Source organism: Polypterus senegalus, chromosome 13, assembly GCF_016835505.1.
Source record: "Polypterus senegalus isolate Bchr_013 chromosome 13, ASM1683550v1, whole genome shotgun sequence".
Taxonomy (NCBI): Eukaryota; Metazoa; Chordata; class Cladistia; order Polypteriformes; family Polypteridae; genus Polypterus; species Polypterus senegalus.
In genome coordinates this window covers 142,799,645-142,814,342 of record NC_053166.1, presented here as the reverse complement: position 1 = coordinate 142,814,342, position 14,698 = coordinate 142,799,645, and the positions used below count along the sequence as shown (strand labels likewise).

The window sequence follows — 14,698 nt, the reverse complement described above, 5'->3', positions numbered from 1 at the left end:
CTAGTGCAACTGAGTTCTGAAGGAAGATGGATTATTAGATGTTTATCTTTTAGATCACTGCTATTTTTTAAATAAGAGAGTATTTAAGTTATGAACATTGGCAAGATAATGAAATAATGTTTTTGTAATATTTTGAATAATTTTATTAAATTTCAGGTATGAGTTGAACAGTTAGACATAAGTGTTTCAACTTGTTTGTTTTTTTCCCCTTAACAGTGAAAATGACATCACCTCAGTGCTAGATCATACATTTTGTGTGGAACACAATGCTTTTGGTAAATTTCTACAACATGAACTTAAACCAAACGGTAGAAATATTGCAGTTACAGAGGAAAATAAAAAAGAGTATGTAAGGTGAGTCAAGAAGTAATACATCACTTTAAAGCATTTATTCTTGGGCACATCTGTCAGTTATAATGTGACTGAGAATCTGAAATGACCAACTGTAATTTTATTAGGTAAGCCATTAATTGGAATTCATTATCCCGTTTCTTTCAACATAATAGCCACCTTGTCATTAAGTAATGTTTGCAAACTGTGCCATTGTGTTTTTTTTTTCAACCTGGTTGCACAATAATATAAATGTCATGTTTCTAAAATACCTGGGTGTGTGTATGTCATGTTAAGAGATTCAAGAGCATTTTTTAAACAAAAATGTACAACTTAAAGGTGCTGGCCTTTCCATTTGAAGCAGTACTTTTGCCAGGCCACATATATGATTTTGGTGAACACTAGAAATCAGATTATTTATATGTGGCTTATTTACTGTGTAAAATAAAATAGTTCTCTGTAAATGCACTAACTTTTGTATTTATTTATCAAATTTTGCATATTGCTTATATTGCTTTAGTACTGTACTTCAATTATACAATTTTGATTATTTCATATTTTGTTAGCCTTCTTCATGCTATTATGTTCATGCTATGCTTAAAACCAAATTGATTTACTTCTTGTATGTATGTAAAAATAAAAAAAGATGTAACTTAAAATATTTAGTTTTAAATTTTAATACACAGATTTTGAAAGCACGCACTGGTCATGTGTTAGAACAGTTAAAGTGAGTATTGTAGTTGCTGACACTCCATGTAAGTCTGGTTGTTTGTGTACTCCGATACCCCCCAGTGTGAATAAAAAGTCAGACATGTATGCTTAGAGCATCAAACAGCCTGTAATGAAGTAGTTCATATATAAATTTAAAAAACAGTTTTGGCACATGATTTCCTGATACCGAAGAAAATGTAAATTAGATTTTCATTGATAGTATACTGTAACAAGATATGTGTTTTAAGTTTGATTCAGAACCTATCCATAATTTATAAATGTTTAGGCAGATGTAATTCACTAATTTAATTGGGTTGTGAAGTGTTGCATTAGGAGATTAAATGTGAACTTGAGCATCCAATACTATATGTACATGTTTTTAATGAGCTACGTGATTAGAACATTAGATTTGTTTTAGTCCAAACAGTCCATTCAGTCCAACAAAGCTCTGCAATCCTATCATTCAATTTTTTTTTTTTAAATAACCAAGTTTTAAAAGACTCTAAAGTACTACTTTCTACTCCCCTACTTGGTATCACATTCCATGTGTCTACAGTTCTCTGTGTGAAGAAAAACTTTCAAATATTTCTGCGATATCTATCCCTAATTTACATCTCTGTCCCCATGTTCTTCTTGAAGTACTTAAAAGTATTAACTGGGAACCACTGTACTAATTCCTTTCATAATTTAAAAAAAAAAATGTAATCATGTCTTCATCTCTCTTTGGTTAAACTGAACATTTCTCTCCTCATAGCTCATACTTCTCAGTTCTGGAAGTGGCCTAGTCTTGCTTCTACACACTGTCTGTGTATAGATAGGAATCATAATTGACTCATCACTAGGTCCTTCTCAAGTTGAAATTCCAAACCTCCCATTTAATATTTTTACTTGCAACATTTAATACTTTACATGTGTACACATAAAACCCCTTTAGGTGGAATAGTTCTATTTATATAAATAGAAAACATTTAATAAAGTAAAGCTACATGCACAACTAAGCTGTATATGTTGTGAAATTATACAGTTTTTTTACTTCAGTATGTGGTAGGAACATCTTCTGAGTTTTGTCAACTTCATCCTGTCATTAAAGTTCGTGCTGGTTCATGCAGCAGAGTTTTGGGTAGTGGGCCACTTTTAAACTGTATAGCTGTGTCTTTAGGTGCCCCTTCCAGAAAGGAGAGTATACCACTAGAATAAACCAAATTATTTATTTTTTTATTTTCCAAAGTACCCATGGATAATTTTCACCCACATCAAGCAGAACTAGTGAAGGTGGTAGCTTATGCACGACAGTGGTGCCCTGTTAAGTAGGCAAATTAAATATGATGTTTTTTTGTTTGTATAGAATGGCCACATTCTGAATAAAAGTTTACATTGTATTGCAACGGATAAAGCTCACTTGTAAGAATAATGTCACTCTACTGAATACAGTGCATAAACAGAATTTGAAGGCTGCTTTAGATTTTTCATAAATACACACTCATTTAAGTTTGCAGGTCTTCAGGATATCCACAATGCAGACTTTAAATGTAACCTTAAAAAATGAAAGATACACTGTTAGTAAGGAACAGTTTTGATACAAATAAAAAAAATAGGATTTACAGTGTTGCTTACATCTCTGAAGCCATACATTTTGCTGAAGCACCTTTTGTTGCAAGTACAAGTCACCAGTTACTTTCATGTTTCTTCTCTGCACTTCCACTATTGAGTTGAAAAAGGCTCATTGACTTGCCAACAAACCATCAGGAAAAGTTCTCTTTGTCAGCTACTGACAGAGAGACTGGCTTCACCTGCATTTTATTTTGTCCAACAAAGCTGTGCAAGCTGGCTAGCTAAATAAACAGAGGGGCTCTGTGCAGTGTTAAAGAAACGTGGGGGTATGGAGGGTGGAGAACTTCACAGATTAAACTAATATGAAGGAAAGACAGATACAGTCGGAGGCTGTCGCATACATTGTAGTGCTCTCTCTCACCTTAAATGCCACAAAAAAGTAGTCTACTTTGATTATACAAAGTTGATGTATATCAAGGTTTAATTTATTGAAGTGTCTTCTGGAATCTGTCCAAGCACATCCTTTCTCGCCATGCAGAACCTGGAAAAATTGAGCACAAGTGAAACAGAATACTTCTGCACACAAGTCCCACATGCTGGAGTAAACGGCTTCCTCTACTGTATGAACTGTATCATAAAAGTTTTAAAAAATATAACACACAAGTGTATATATGTTAAATTGGTTGTTTAGGTCTGCTGCGTAATGAATACTGTTACCCTTATGGTGTGTATTGATATTGAAAGCTTGAATGAGCCTCTGTAAATGGAAACTGTTAACCTACTTAGCGTTAGACCCGAGTGTCACTTTGGCAATGGCTTAGATGCTTCTTGCATAAGACCTGAGTTTTACTCGGGCTGCAAAAGTGCCAACAGTGTTCGCGCAGAGTGCTACTTGGGCAATGGTATAGACAAATTTTCTCCTATCCTCATGATGGCATCTCATAAGAAATTCCTATCATCAGCAGCAATGACAAAGGGAATCTGTCTTCAGGCAGTGAAACTCAGTGATTCTGAGAAGTGTGCTGTTCATATTATTATTATTATCATTATTATATTTTCTACACTTCTGACTTTGTATTTTTAATGTTTTGCACATTTTACAGTAGAAAGATGAGATTTAATAAAAATATATTTCAAGGCAAAAAATGCAACACTTTTTACGTTTTTTTTTTGAGAAAAAATGTAATGCTAAGGAGGTTAATGATATGGATATTTGGAACGTTTAGTGCTCAATTACAATATTAGTTCTTATTTTTTGCATAATATCCAGCACAGCCTTGTATACCATGCAGCTGCTACAATATTTGGATAACTAAGTACATGTCATTTGAATATTAGCAAATTAAAATTTAGATGTAAAACTGTCAACATAAAGCCAGCAAGTAAAACTGACATATCTCAAAGAAACTATTCCAGTACACTTTCCAGTATTCATCTTTATTAAATCTAACTATAAAGATAAGCCCAATTCTTTATTTCATCCATGGATCTAATACTGCTACTTGCCAAAGGGCTAAGAGGAGGGGGAGAGGAAAAGGCACTATATAACAGAAAGACAGATTGAATAATTGTATTTGTCTCCAGGGGAAACTTTTAAATAAATAAATACATAAATAGGTAAAGAAACACACACACACATACTAGATGCCTAAAAAGAAAGAAAACTTGTGACTTACTGTAATCTCCAGTAAGGCATTATGCCGACATACTGTACAGTATTGCTGTTGGTCTAAAGGACTCCCCAGTTGTGTTTCTTTTCACACTTCTGCTAAATGATTCATTGACTGAAAGCCCTCCATGTTAGTGTGTCAGAGAGAGGATGTGCAGTGTTCTTCATGATGGCACTCAGTATTGTTTTAATTCTCTCTCTTTGCTACTACCTTCAGGGGCTCCAGAGTGCACCCTATAACTGAGCCTGCCCCTTAAATTAGCTTGTTTATTCGGTGGGTTTTTATTGAATTGATATTACCAGCCAATATATGGGTGTTTTTAACCACTAGATGGGATTGATGTTGCTACTCAAGTGGGTTTTAAACTAGTTGTGATGATCAGACCTAATCAGACCACTATCGACATTCGTAATGGTGAACATGTGCTATTGAAAAACTGTGTGGCAAAAGTGGATCGATTCATATTTTAATATTCACTTTGTTATATATGCCAGTTCTATTGATTTAATGTGTGGATTTTATTTTTTTTACAAATGCTGTACTTTGAACGTCTCTGCTAAGGAATAATAAATTAAGGTGTTTTTTTTTTTATTTGGCTATTCTGTTATTAATAGACCAGTGTCCTTTTGTTTCAGATTGTATGTAAATTGGAGGTTCATGAGAGGAATCGAGGCACAGTTTCTAGCTTTACAAAAAGGATTTAATGAGCTGATTCACCAACATTTACTAAAAGCATTTGATCATAAGGAACTAGAGGTAATGTACTGTATATGTGTGCTCAAAAGATGTTGAAATAATTTGGGGGATATACTGCTGAATGACTAAAATGTGATTTTTCTAACTAAAGGAACACCATTCCTAGAGAGACCCTTTATTTTGAATTGCATTAGATTAGCACAGTGTTAAAACAGTCTGCTTGAAAATGAATGCATTTGAATAAATGTTAATGATTACTCAGATTTTTTTTTTTTAAATATTCTAACAGGATAATTAATGGGACAATCTAAGTAGACGAGTATGGCCTGGAGTAATTCATTTGACAGATGTGTAAAATACTGTTTATATATTTTTATAGCACAAGGTATAACCAAACCAAAAAAAACAACCCCACAGGTATTTCTAAATATCACTTTGTACTGTAAGAGCGGACTTCTGTAATTCTGTATTGTACAAAGTCAATAATGATGACAGTAATGCAATATAAAACATACACACCCCTTTTCATTCATCATTATAAATAAGCCGTTGGCACAGGTCAATGGCTCTTATTTATATATTATAATAAACAAAGGTGTATAACAGTAACAAAATGTGTAATCCTCAAGTTCATTCTGTTTCCAAGCATATTGCCCACAAGCTGGTTAAAACCTTCACTGACAGTACCTTCTCCTTTCTCATTTTGAATGCTCGGTTTCATAGATGGATGGCTGCTTTTCTGTGGTTAAATCAAGACATGGCAGGAATATGCTTTCCTGCACCAAAGAAAATGTAGTGTGTTATTTCACAGAAGTATTGTTATTTTTCAAACCTGTTGCCTGCTGCAGTCAGTGTTATTGTGCATGGTCATCAAGTGGGATGAACATTTACACAGTCAATTATTTTGGTGGTGTGTATTTCTAACTAATTTAGATAATTCTGCAGAAATCTATTTTCACTTAGCCATTTAAGTCTTTTTCTGTTGCTTAGTGTCAAAAAAGCCAAATGAACTCCACTGTGATTCAGTGTTATAATAATAAAATGTGAAAGCCTCCAGTGGTGTCAGTGACATTCTATAGGCACTGTTTGTCATGTTTGTAAGTATAGCTACAAAAATAAAAAGATAATAATTGTAACTGATTGATGGTTATAAATTGCATGATAGTGGACAGAGATGTTGCCTCATACTTCTACACTCTTGAGTTCAAATCATAGGCCCATCACTTTTTGTGTGAGATTTGTGTGGCTTTTAACGGATTACTCCCAACCAACATACATTTCAAGGACATGCAGCTTGTGCTGCTGGTATACAGTAGGTGTGAGGGAGTGGATGGATGTCCTGGTTGGTCTCCTCTTTGTGCAAAAAACTGCCAGGATAGGCAGCTCTCATTAACCTGGTAAGGTAAGTGGTTCACAAAATCAGTTAAACAATGCATCCGAACTATTTACAAAAGAAAACTAGAAATAAGACAAGACATTTAGGTAAAATTTGGTGGTTCTCTTTAATTAAAGTGTAATGGTTATGAAAAGATAGGAAACTATGCCACAAAGTCTTTGTGATGAAATTGCATTTAAAACGCTTTAAAATAAAAGATTCTAAATGCATAACTAGTCGTATATCCAGAAAAACAAGGATAGATGCTGTTCACGTCACAGCACATTTTCTGGTGAGATGTATTCAGAATTAAAACTGGTAATTATCTGCAGTTGTTCACACTCACTGATAACGATCAGTCCACAAATGTACACGGAGAAGGTGCAAACCCTGGCACTGTGACACAGAAATGACAGCACTGTGCTACCACTCTACCCTTGTTCAAACATCTACACGAAGCATTTTAATTTGATGAAAGCTAAATGTATACCTACAGTGTAATGTCTGTTCAGTTCTTGGCACTTAATTACATACTACACTTCCGTTTAATCCCTTCTTCACTGGCTGCCGCTAAATGACAGAAGCATGCGGGTGCAGCAGGTAATACTTTTGTTGAATAACACAATATTGTGAAATAATGCAGTACAACTTTTTTTTTGAATGGCAGGAATAAGCTTCCATAGACTGGAATCTGAAATGACAATGTGCCTTTAGCAATGTACTGCCGTCGTAGAACCAGGGAATGGGAGAGGTACCAATCCCCACTGCAGATCACCACGCTAAAAAGAAAAATGCCTTTCCAGATTTTAACTATTAAACAGCTGTGTCTGGCAAAATAGTGTATTACATTCAGCATTTAAATGCAATACAATTATTAATTATAATTTGTAGAATATATTTCAAAAGGTCAGGCCTAGAAGCACAAAGTGGAGGGTTAACCTGTGGTGGAGCTATAAAAAAAAAAATGTCTTCTCTTCATGTTACAGCTTATCATTGGAGGCCTTGGCAAGATAGATCTCAATGACTGGAAAGCCAACACTCGCCTGAAGCATTGCGTTGCTGATAGCAACATTGTCAAGTGGTTTTGGCAAGCGGTGGAAGCTTTTGATGAGGAGAGAAGAGGGAGGTTGCTTCAATTTGTCACAGGCTCCACTCGTGTTCCCCTTCAGGGATTCAAGGCACTCCAAGGTGGCTAGCAAATGAGCTGAGCTATTTTTTTTTTCTGTCTTTCTTTAAAAAAATAATAAATAAAAGCTGGATTTAATGCATTGCTGCCTAGATAGCAAAGTAATATTAAAAAAAAAAATGAATTTACAACATGAGTGGAAAGAGTTAAATGAAAGTTTTTAATAGAATTTATCTATACAACTGCAATTTTTATCTGCCTTTGCTAAGAGTACATTTGATGCTTTACTTCTATGTTTGTGTATTTAATTAAAAAAAAAATCCTTAAGTTTTTTTAATGCCTAACACAAATGAGGCACTTGTATTCAAAAAAAGATCTCCTCTTGGTAAATGTTAACTAGAATATATGCTTGTAAGGTTCTACAGGTTCTGCAGGACCCCGGTTGTTTACTATTCATCTGATAGATGCAAACACAGACAACCTGCCGAAAGCTCATACTTGGTAAGTATAATTTGATGCTGTACACTTCACTTCTTCACTTAGTTCAAGCACAGGTAAGAGACAAATGCAAACTTTACAGATCACTCATTACATAAAGAGCTGTTAGGTCACATTGTAAAATGAAAAAAGTACAGCAAGTTGTAAGATTATGAAATCAAATAGTTGCAAAGTGGCAAAACGAGAATGTTTAGACAGGATGTTAGCACACACACATTTTTGTCCTTAGTACATTATGTACCGAGTATAGAGAATGAAGTTTTCTGCCCTATCCAGTATCAATGCAGTTTTTGTAGGACTCTTGGATAATTTTTAGACAGAGAACTAATAATAAACTTGTAGGCTTAGTAACATTGAAATTCATCCAGTGGTTACCAATTCCATTTTCAGCAGATATGCTAGCTTTAGTTTGGGTTGACCATGCACTATGCATTAGCATCTTCTGTACTTAGATAAATTTGAGCTAACTTTGTCAATTTTTACTCCTCTTTAGTTTTAATCGAATTGATATTCCTCCATATGAAACGTATGAAAAGCTCTATGAGAAACTCCTTACTGCTGTAGAAGAAACCTGTGGGTTTGCTGTGGAGTGAACAGAGGGACCAGCTGAAGCAGTAAACTACCGGTAACCAAAAAGAGAGAAAAAAAAAATAAAGAGCAAGAGAGAAAGTACAGGAATGTCCTGTGAGCTTCCTGCTGAGCAGAGTGAAAAACCGCCAGTCAAGCCTGGAAACAAAACCAGGGTCGGACGAAAGCAAGCCGCTGTCTGAGCACAAATGATAAAATGGCGGGCTAAAGGACTTCAGGATATTCTTGTAAGGAATGAAAATGCCCTATCAGAACAAATACGTGTGCAGCAGGTCTTTGCCATTGTTATGCTAGTCAGTCATTCTGATCAAGGCACTTTGGGCTGCTGAACTTCATTAGTGGCTTATTTTACGACATTCTGACAGTTTTTTTTTCAATGCAAGATTATTTTTAAACTAATAACATTTGCCCACGAGTACTATCCAAAGTATAGAGACTGATCTCGTAAGGAACTTGATTCTCAGTTCACAAACTGAATGCTCGGCTTTACGTCTTAATTGTAATCTGTGTTTGTCTTTTGTTTTTGAAATTTAGTTACAAGCCAATGACCAAATATACACATTTCTTGCAGGAATGTATTTTTTTTTTTTAAACTTCTGCTATAACTTTTTGAGGGCAGTAGAGAGTGTTACAGCATTCACCCATCTAGTCGATGGTGAAGTAGGAGGCATCAGACATGCCTTAACTAGACAATTTCTACTTGTGCTTAGACTTTTTGGCAGCCGAAATTGTATTTTGCAAAGTTCACAATGATCTACAGTACAAAGAATTGCACACTAAATATTGTGACTTTCTTGGGGTCTGAAATGAGATACACCTTTGCAGGAATCTCACAGTTTTAATTCAAGTAGAAAATGGCAGCTTTTATTTAATTTTTTTTTTTTTTAAATAATCTTATGTTTTCTGTCTTGAGGTTTTTACGCTTGAATTCTTGTATAATGATTTGCACACAGGGACAGTCCTAATGCCCATTCATATTTCTTACTATGTTATTTATACTTTCTCACTAATGTATAATATATATTATATGTATAAAAAAAAAAAGTGCTAAAATCAGAATGTGTGTTGTGGCAGATGGTTGACAATTATTGTGGATGTGTAGAACCAAATTAAATTAATCTTAAAGCTGTTTATAAATATATAAATATATTTTTTAACCAAGCAAGAATTTTGAAAATATGAAAATTCTGGCATAAAGGGAAGCAAAGTGCAGCTACTGAACACTGCTACAGATAATGAATATATCTTTTTAAAGATTGTCTAGCCTTAAAATATTCTTTTAGAAATTGGCACCACACTAAACCAGTGGCACAAAAGTGTTTCAATTTCCTTTTTTAACCTTTAAATTTTAGTTGGCCACTCATTTAAAAAATGTATAATAGTAATGGCTATGTAATGGTTTTTATCTGGCTTTTTTTCCCAGATCAAATAGCAGTACCTCAATTCTTTGTTACTATGTATAGTGTATTTTATTTTTGTATTTTCTATTTGCACAAAAAGGGAAGCAGTATTTTTTAACAATTCAGACTAATCGTAAGGTCAAGAACAAATTCTTGCCAGATGTTTACCCACATTATGTGGCGGGGCCTAGAGAGGTAGATCAGAATCACAAGAGCACGGGGTTTGAATGTCACTAAAGTTGTAGCAGTAGTGCAACTAAAGAAGGATCCCATCACAGTTTAGACATCGGAGCAAACAAATCCAAGTTATCCTGCAAACGCAATGCCAAAAGGAGTATCTACACAATAGAGTAGGTTTAGAAAACAACCATTCATGCCCTGAACACGTGTAGGCCCTATAACACTTCTGTTAGTAGAAAAGGAAAAAAACTCTGGCAGGTAGAGTTAGAGCATGAAAGAGGGTCCACAGTTTCAAAGAATAGTGCTTGACACTGCATTCTCTTTTTTTTTTATTATTTTATTTTTTAAACCATTCAAAATGAGCCAGCAAAGTGTTTCACAACCACTTGAGTTTGTTGTTTGTTTTTTTTAAACTAATTTATTACTCTGTAATGTCCTTATATGTATTGCTGCTATCATTGTTATCCTCTTGTTTTATTTTAAGGCTTGTTTATTAAAACTGTACACTAATCTCCTTGTTTTATGTACAAATCAAAGTTAAAAACTTTCTGCTGCTATTAAACTAGGTAAGGTAGAAGAAGTTGCTTGGAACCAGCTGGAATTAGCAGTGAATTAAAGGCTCAATGGTATGGGTGCACTTTTATGTTTGTGATATATGCAATAAAAACTGACATCTTTATAAACCTGTTTACTAGTATATTTCTGACCGGTTTGCTACTTTATCTTTAGGACTAGAGAAAAGAAAACATTCAGACTCGGACTTGGAAAGGAGGTCTCTGGCACACTTCCCCAGAGGCATGATTTGGGCTTGGCCCTGTTTAATGACTCACAGTCATTTAAAACTACATGAACATTTCTTTTAAATAAACTGAATTACTTCTTATGAATGCGTGGTAAGAAATGCCAGCACAGTCATATCCCTTGCCAACTAAATTACATTAAACATGACACCAAACTAGTGGCTGATTGAGACAATCATGTTTCTGCCTGCAATCACCATCTTCCCTGCAGGGTAACTTCTAGTTATGTTGTTCTTCAAAGCAGACTAATAAAGCTAACATGTAGGGAAATACTTTAACATCCCAGAAAACCATCACATCTTCACAAACTTCCAAGAGGAGATCTTCAGAAAAAGACTAAAAATGAATTGCACTGTTGAAAGCTGAACTGTGTTACAAAAACTCTCGGCTGCTTCTCTGGTATGTGCAATCAAAAGTTAGGTTCTTTACCTAAATACCCGATGGGTACAACGTAATATCATGAATAAGCAGACAGTGCATGTAATGATCATTTTTATTTATACTTCCTGCAACTGCTGAAATTATAATTATGATAAAACAGTGACATTAAAAAAAACTGACAGTTTAAATCTTTAAATAACAAGTTTGACAGAATGAACTTTAAAAGATTTCAAAGTCCAATGACTGCTGTTTGTATACAGTAAAGCAGATTAAGGCTGAAGTTCTTTACAATGCCTTTTCTTGACTCTGAATTTTCAAAGTTGTTAACCCCTTTAATGGAAGCCGAAAGATAGTTTCTGATTGTGTTTCTATATATTTAATGGTGGTCTTTTTATAATCTTTTGTTCTCCAGCATGGATGTTTTTGTTTTCTTTGGTAAGTTGCTAACTTGCACTAACACAGTTAGAAAGCCATCTGTAAATTTAGCTAAATTTCTACTTAAAATAGCCCAACAAATGTCCCTCTTCTAAATAAAACTGTGCTGTGACAGCACTAACCTAATAAGTTGCACAACGTTGTCAATTCAGGGGTCACCGGGGGCTGGAGCCTAGTGAAAACTCCTAAATGGATTTTTAAATTGAGCACAGGCTTCTTTCTAAACTGAATATCCAGCCACATTCCCGCTTACATGGGCATCCTGAACCACAGGCAATAGCTGCTACCTCTCAGACACTGATTGTATAAAATGCTGTGGGGAAATAAAATGTCTAGACCTGTCATCTACCCAAAACTGCAACATGTGTCTGTGGCCACTTCTTAAAGCAACATTTTCACACACACGGCTGATAAATTTCCTGAATTTGCCAGACATTTACTGAAACAACCACAGTTCTTTATGGTTGCTAAAGACCTTGCCTGCTCGTAAGCATTTGTGCTGCAAAACCACAGATCTGTTGCAAAGTACAATGAGGCATCTTGATGTAACCTGAAGCAGTATTTCAGTTGATAATTTTACTGTTAGTCAGTTTTCTTTTTTCTGAAAAATTCTATTTTTCTAATGATTAATTTCAGTATGGTCCAAATAAAATAAACAAAAAATACTAGAACAATAAAACACAGTACAGAAACATCTACCAACAGGTACTGGTAGGTGGGGAGCTCTGTGCTTGCTGCTCGGAGATGCTGAGCTCCTTTATTTCGTACCACATATTCTACCCAAAACACAGCAAGCTCTTTAGAATGAATTGGAGTGTCTCTGTGCAGGCGCGAGAGCCTTTTCATATTGTACCTGTAGGATGGATCTTCAGTAATGGTTTTGACAGCATTATAAATTTGGTCCCTTGTCAAATATTTCAAGTTCTCTAAAAGAATTGCTGCTCCTCTTACTTTAAGACGCAAAAGATTTTCATATTGGTCTCCGAACAGAGGGATTCCAATGACTGGCACTCCATGGTAAATAGCTTCGTACAACCCATTTTCTCCTCCGTGTGCTATAAATGCCTTGATCTTGCTGTGTCCCAGTAGGTCATTCTGGGGAAGCCACTCAAGAAGCATTGTGTTGTTACCCAACATGGAAGGTTTCTTGCCAACGTATCGCCAGATAACCCTCTGAGGAATCTTTGCCAATCCAGCAGCCACTTCTGTAGCGACATGTGCAGGCAGAGTTTTAGTCAAGGTGCCCAAAGAAAAAATGACAACCCCTTCGTCAGCATCATCCAGGAACTTCTGCAGCTCTGGAGACAGGGATTCAGAAGGCTTACACTGGAAACCGCCAATATACACCAGATTGGGCATAGTGGGTTTGGGGAATTCAAAAACAAAGTCCATTTTTACCAAGTAGATGTCACTCTTCTTGTAAAGATCATACATAGTTTCTCCTGTTTTCAGGTAGCGATGGCACAATTGGTCATAAGTAGAGTATATGTACACTTGGCCCAGTATGCCCCCCAGGATGTACAAGAAAACATTTTGCAATCTTTCTGAAAATGTCATTCTGTCAGTAAGTCTAGAATTCAATACTGGAACAAAAGAGAGGGGAGATGGAGCAACAGCAAAGTGCACATCTTCAAAGGGCAACCATCTTCCAAACTGAATGATGGGCAAGTTGAGGTAGCGGGCAAGAATGGCACCTCCCGGGTAGAAGGGATCTGCAAGAACAAGATCAAAGTGAGCATCCTGCAGCCGTCCCAACAGTGTACTGTTTTCAAAAGTGCTCTCAATGCCCACTACGTAATCTCCAGATATCCTTCGGATAGATTCCAGAATGTTCCAGAACGCGGAAAGAAAACGTGGCTCGTCATTGAAAGCCTTCTGCAAGATCGAGGCCAGGGACACCTGCTCAATTTCATCCTTGCTCCTGGCTTTGTGCTGGGGCAATTGCACGGTTTCAATGTGGAAATCGGAAGACACCTCGTCCGTGTAGTAGGTGTTGGAGAGCCTGAGCACCGTGACCTCGTGGCCTCTGTTCACCAGCTCCAAGATGAGCACTTTCATGGTGTTCCAGTGACTAGCGTCCACAGGCACGGCCAGAATACTCGCCCCCAAGCAGCCGTGGTGTAACCCGACGGCCAGGGGAAGAAGGAGTGCTGCTGCGGAGAGCTGCATGAAGGAAGGAGAGAGAAAACGCACGGCGGTGTCTCAATAAATAAGAAGGCGACACTTGAGTATGGAAGGTTTCTGTTTCTGGCCTCCAATTTATGTGTGTTAAAAAAAAAAAAAAACAGAGAGAGGGAGCGAATGGGCGGGCAAGCGAGGGAGGAACTGGCAGCCACCAGTCGACGGAGATTTCTTTTAAAGGCTAAAAAGAGCAGCACCGAAGTGCGGCCGCTGCCGTGGCGGCTCGTGAGCTATTAACACACGGACTGCGCGGGAAAAAAAAAAAGAACGCGAGATCGTGGGCGCCAAGTCCACTGGTTTATATGCGCGCGTGCACGGAAAGAGAGAACGTGAAAGAGACAGGCAGACGGAATGCAGCATTCGAACAAACGCATAAGGCAAACAGGTCCGCTTGTTATTTCGTTTCTTAGGATTCGCTTACTTGGAAACAGGCGTTGTTACTGTTTGTTCCATTACGTCCGCGTTGTTAAAGCGTACATTTGATTAGAAAAGGAGAAATGAAGTGTCGGCTTTGAGAGATAAGCTGCACGCGATTAAGACACGCCGCTTAAAGAATGACGTGTGATATACATTCAACAGCTTTTACATTCGTCCCTGCATCCTAATAGGTGCAACTGCAATCTAAAATTAAAAGAAGATTACTTGGATTTTGGAGCAATCTAAAATTAAAAGAAGATTACTTGGATTTTGGAAGCCGTAGTGAGAAGGAGTGAAGAAGACGTAACAAAAAGTGAAAAAAAGTTCTGCCGAATTCAGGCGTTTGCAAAAATAAAATC

The 14,698-nt window shown here is 36.4% G+C and overlaps 2 protein-coding genes across 4 annotated transcripts in view; one reads left to right on the top strand and one right to left on the bottom strand.

Moving 5' to 3' along the window:
• The window catches only part of smurf1 (SMAD specific E3 ubiquitin protein ligase 1), a 74,848-nt gene extending 65,738 nt beyond the window's left edge, over nucleotides 1-9,110 (top strand). For 2 of the 3 annotated variants that reach the window (XM_039776134.1, XM_039776136.1), the window contains 5 exons: nucleotides 217-354; nucleotides 4,898-5,018; nucleotides 7,320-7,521; nucleotides 7,876-7,960; nucleotides 8,451-9,110. In XM_039776134.1, coding sequence (XP_039632068.1) covers nucleotides 217-354; nucleotides 4,898-5,018; nucleotides 7,320-7,521; nucleotides 7,876-7,960; nucleotides 8,451-8,550 — 646 coding nt within the window. In that variant the 3' untranslated portion in view covers nucleotides 8,551-9,110. The remainder of the gene's footprint in view (nucleotides 1-216; nucleotides 355-4,897; nucleotides 5,019-7,319; nucleotides 7,522-7,875; nucleotides 7,961-8,450) is intronic. The other variant, XM_039776135.1, reaches the window with a different exon arrangement.
• Nucleotides 9,111-11,403: 2,293 nt separating this feature from the next.
• Nucleotides 11,404-14,482, bottom strand: LOC120543201 (UDP-glucuronosyltransferase 2C1-like). Its single transcript, XM_039776137.1, has one exon. The coding sequence runs from the start codon at nucleotides 13,908-13,910 to the stop codon at nucleotides 12,324-12,326; it is 1,587 nt and encodes a 528-aa protein (XP_039632071.1). The 5' UTR covers nucleotides 13,911-14,482; the 3' UTR covers nucleotides 11,404-12,323.
• Between the last annotated feature and the right edge of the window lie 216 nt (nucleotides 14,483-14,698).

Bases quoted from the DNA above. Each gene is read 5' to 3' on its own strand.
- LOC120543201 (XM_039776137.1), bottom strand. From the start codon at position 13,910: ATGCAGCTCTCCGCAGCAGCACTCCTTCTTCCCCTGGCCGTCGGGTTA.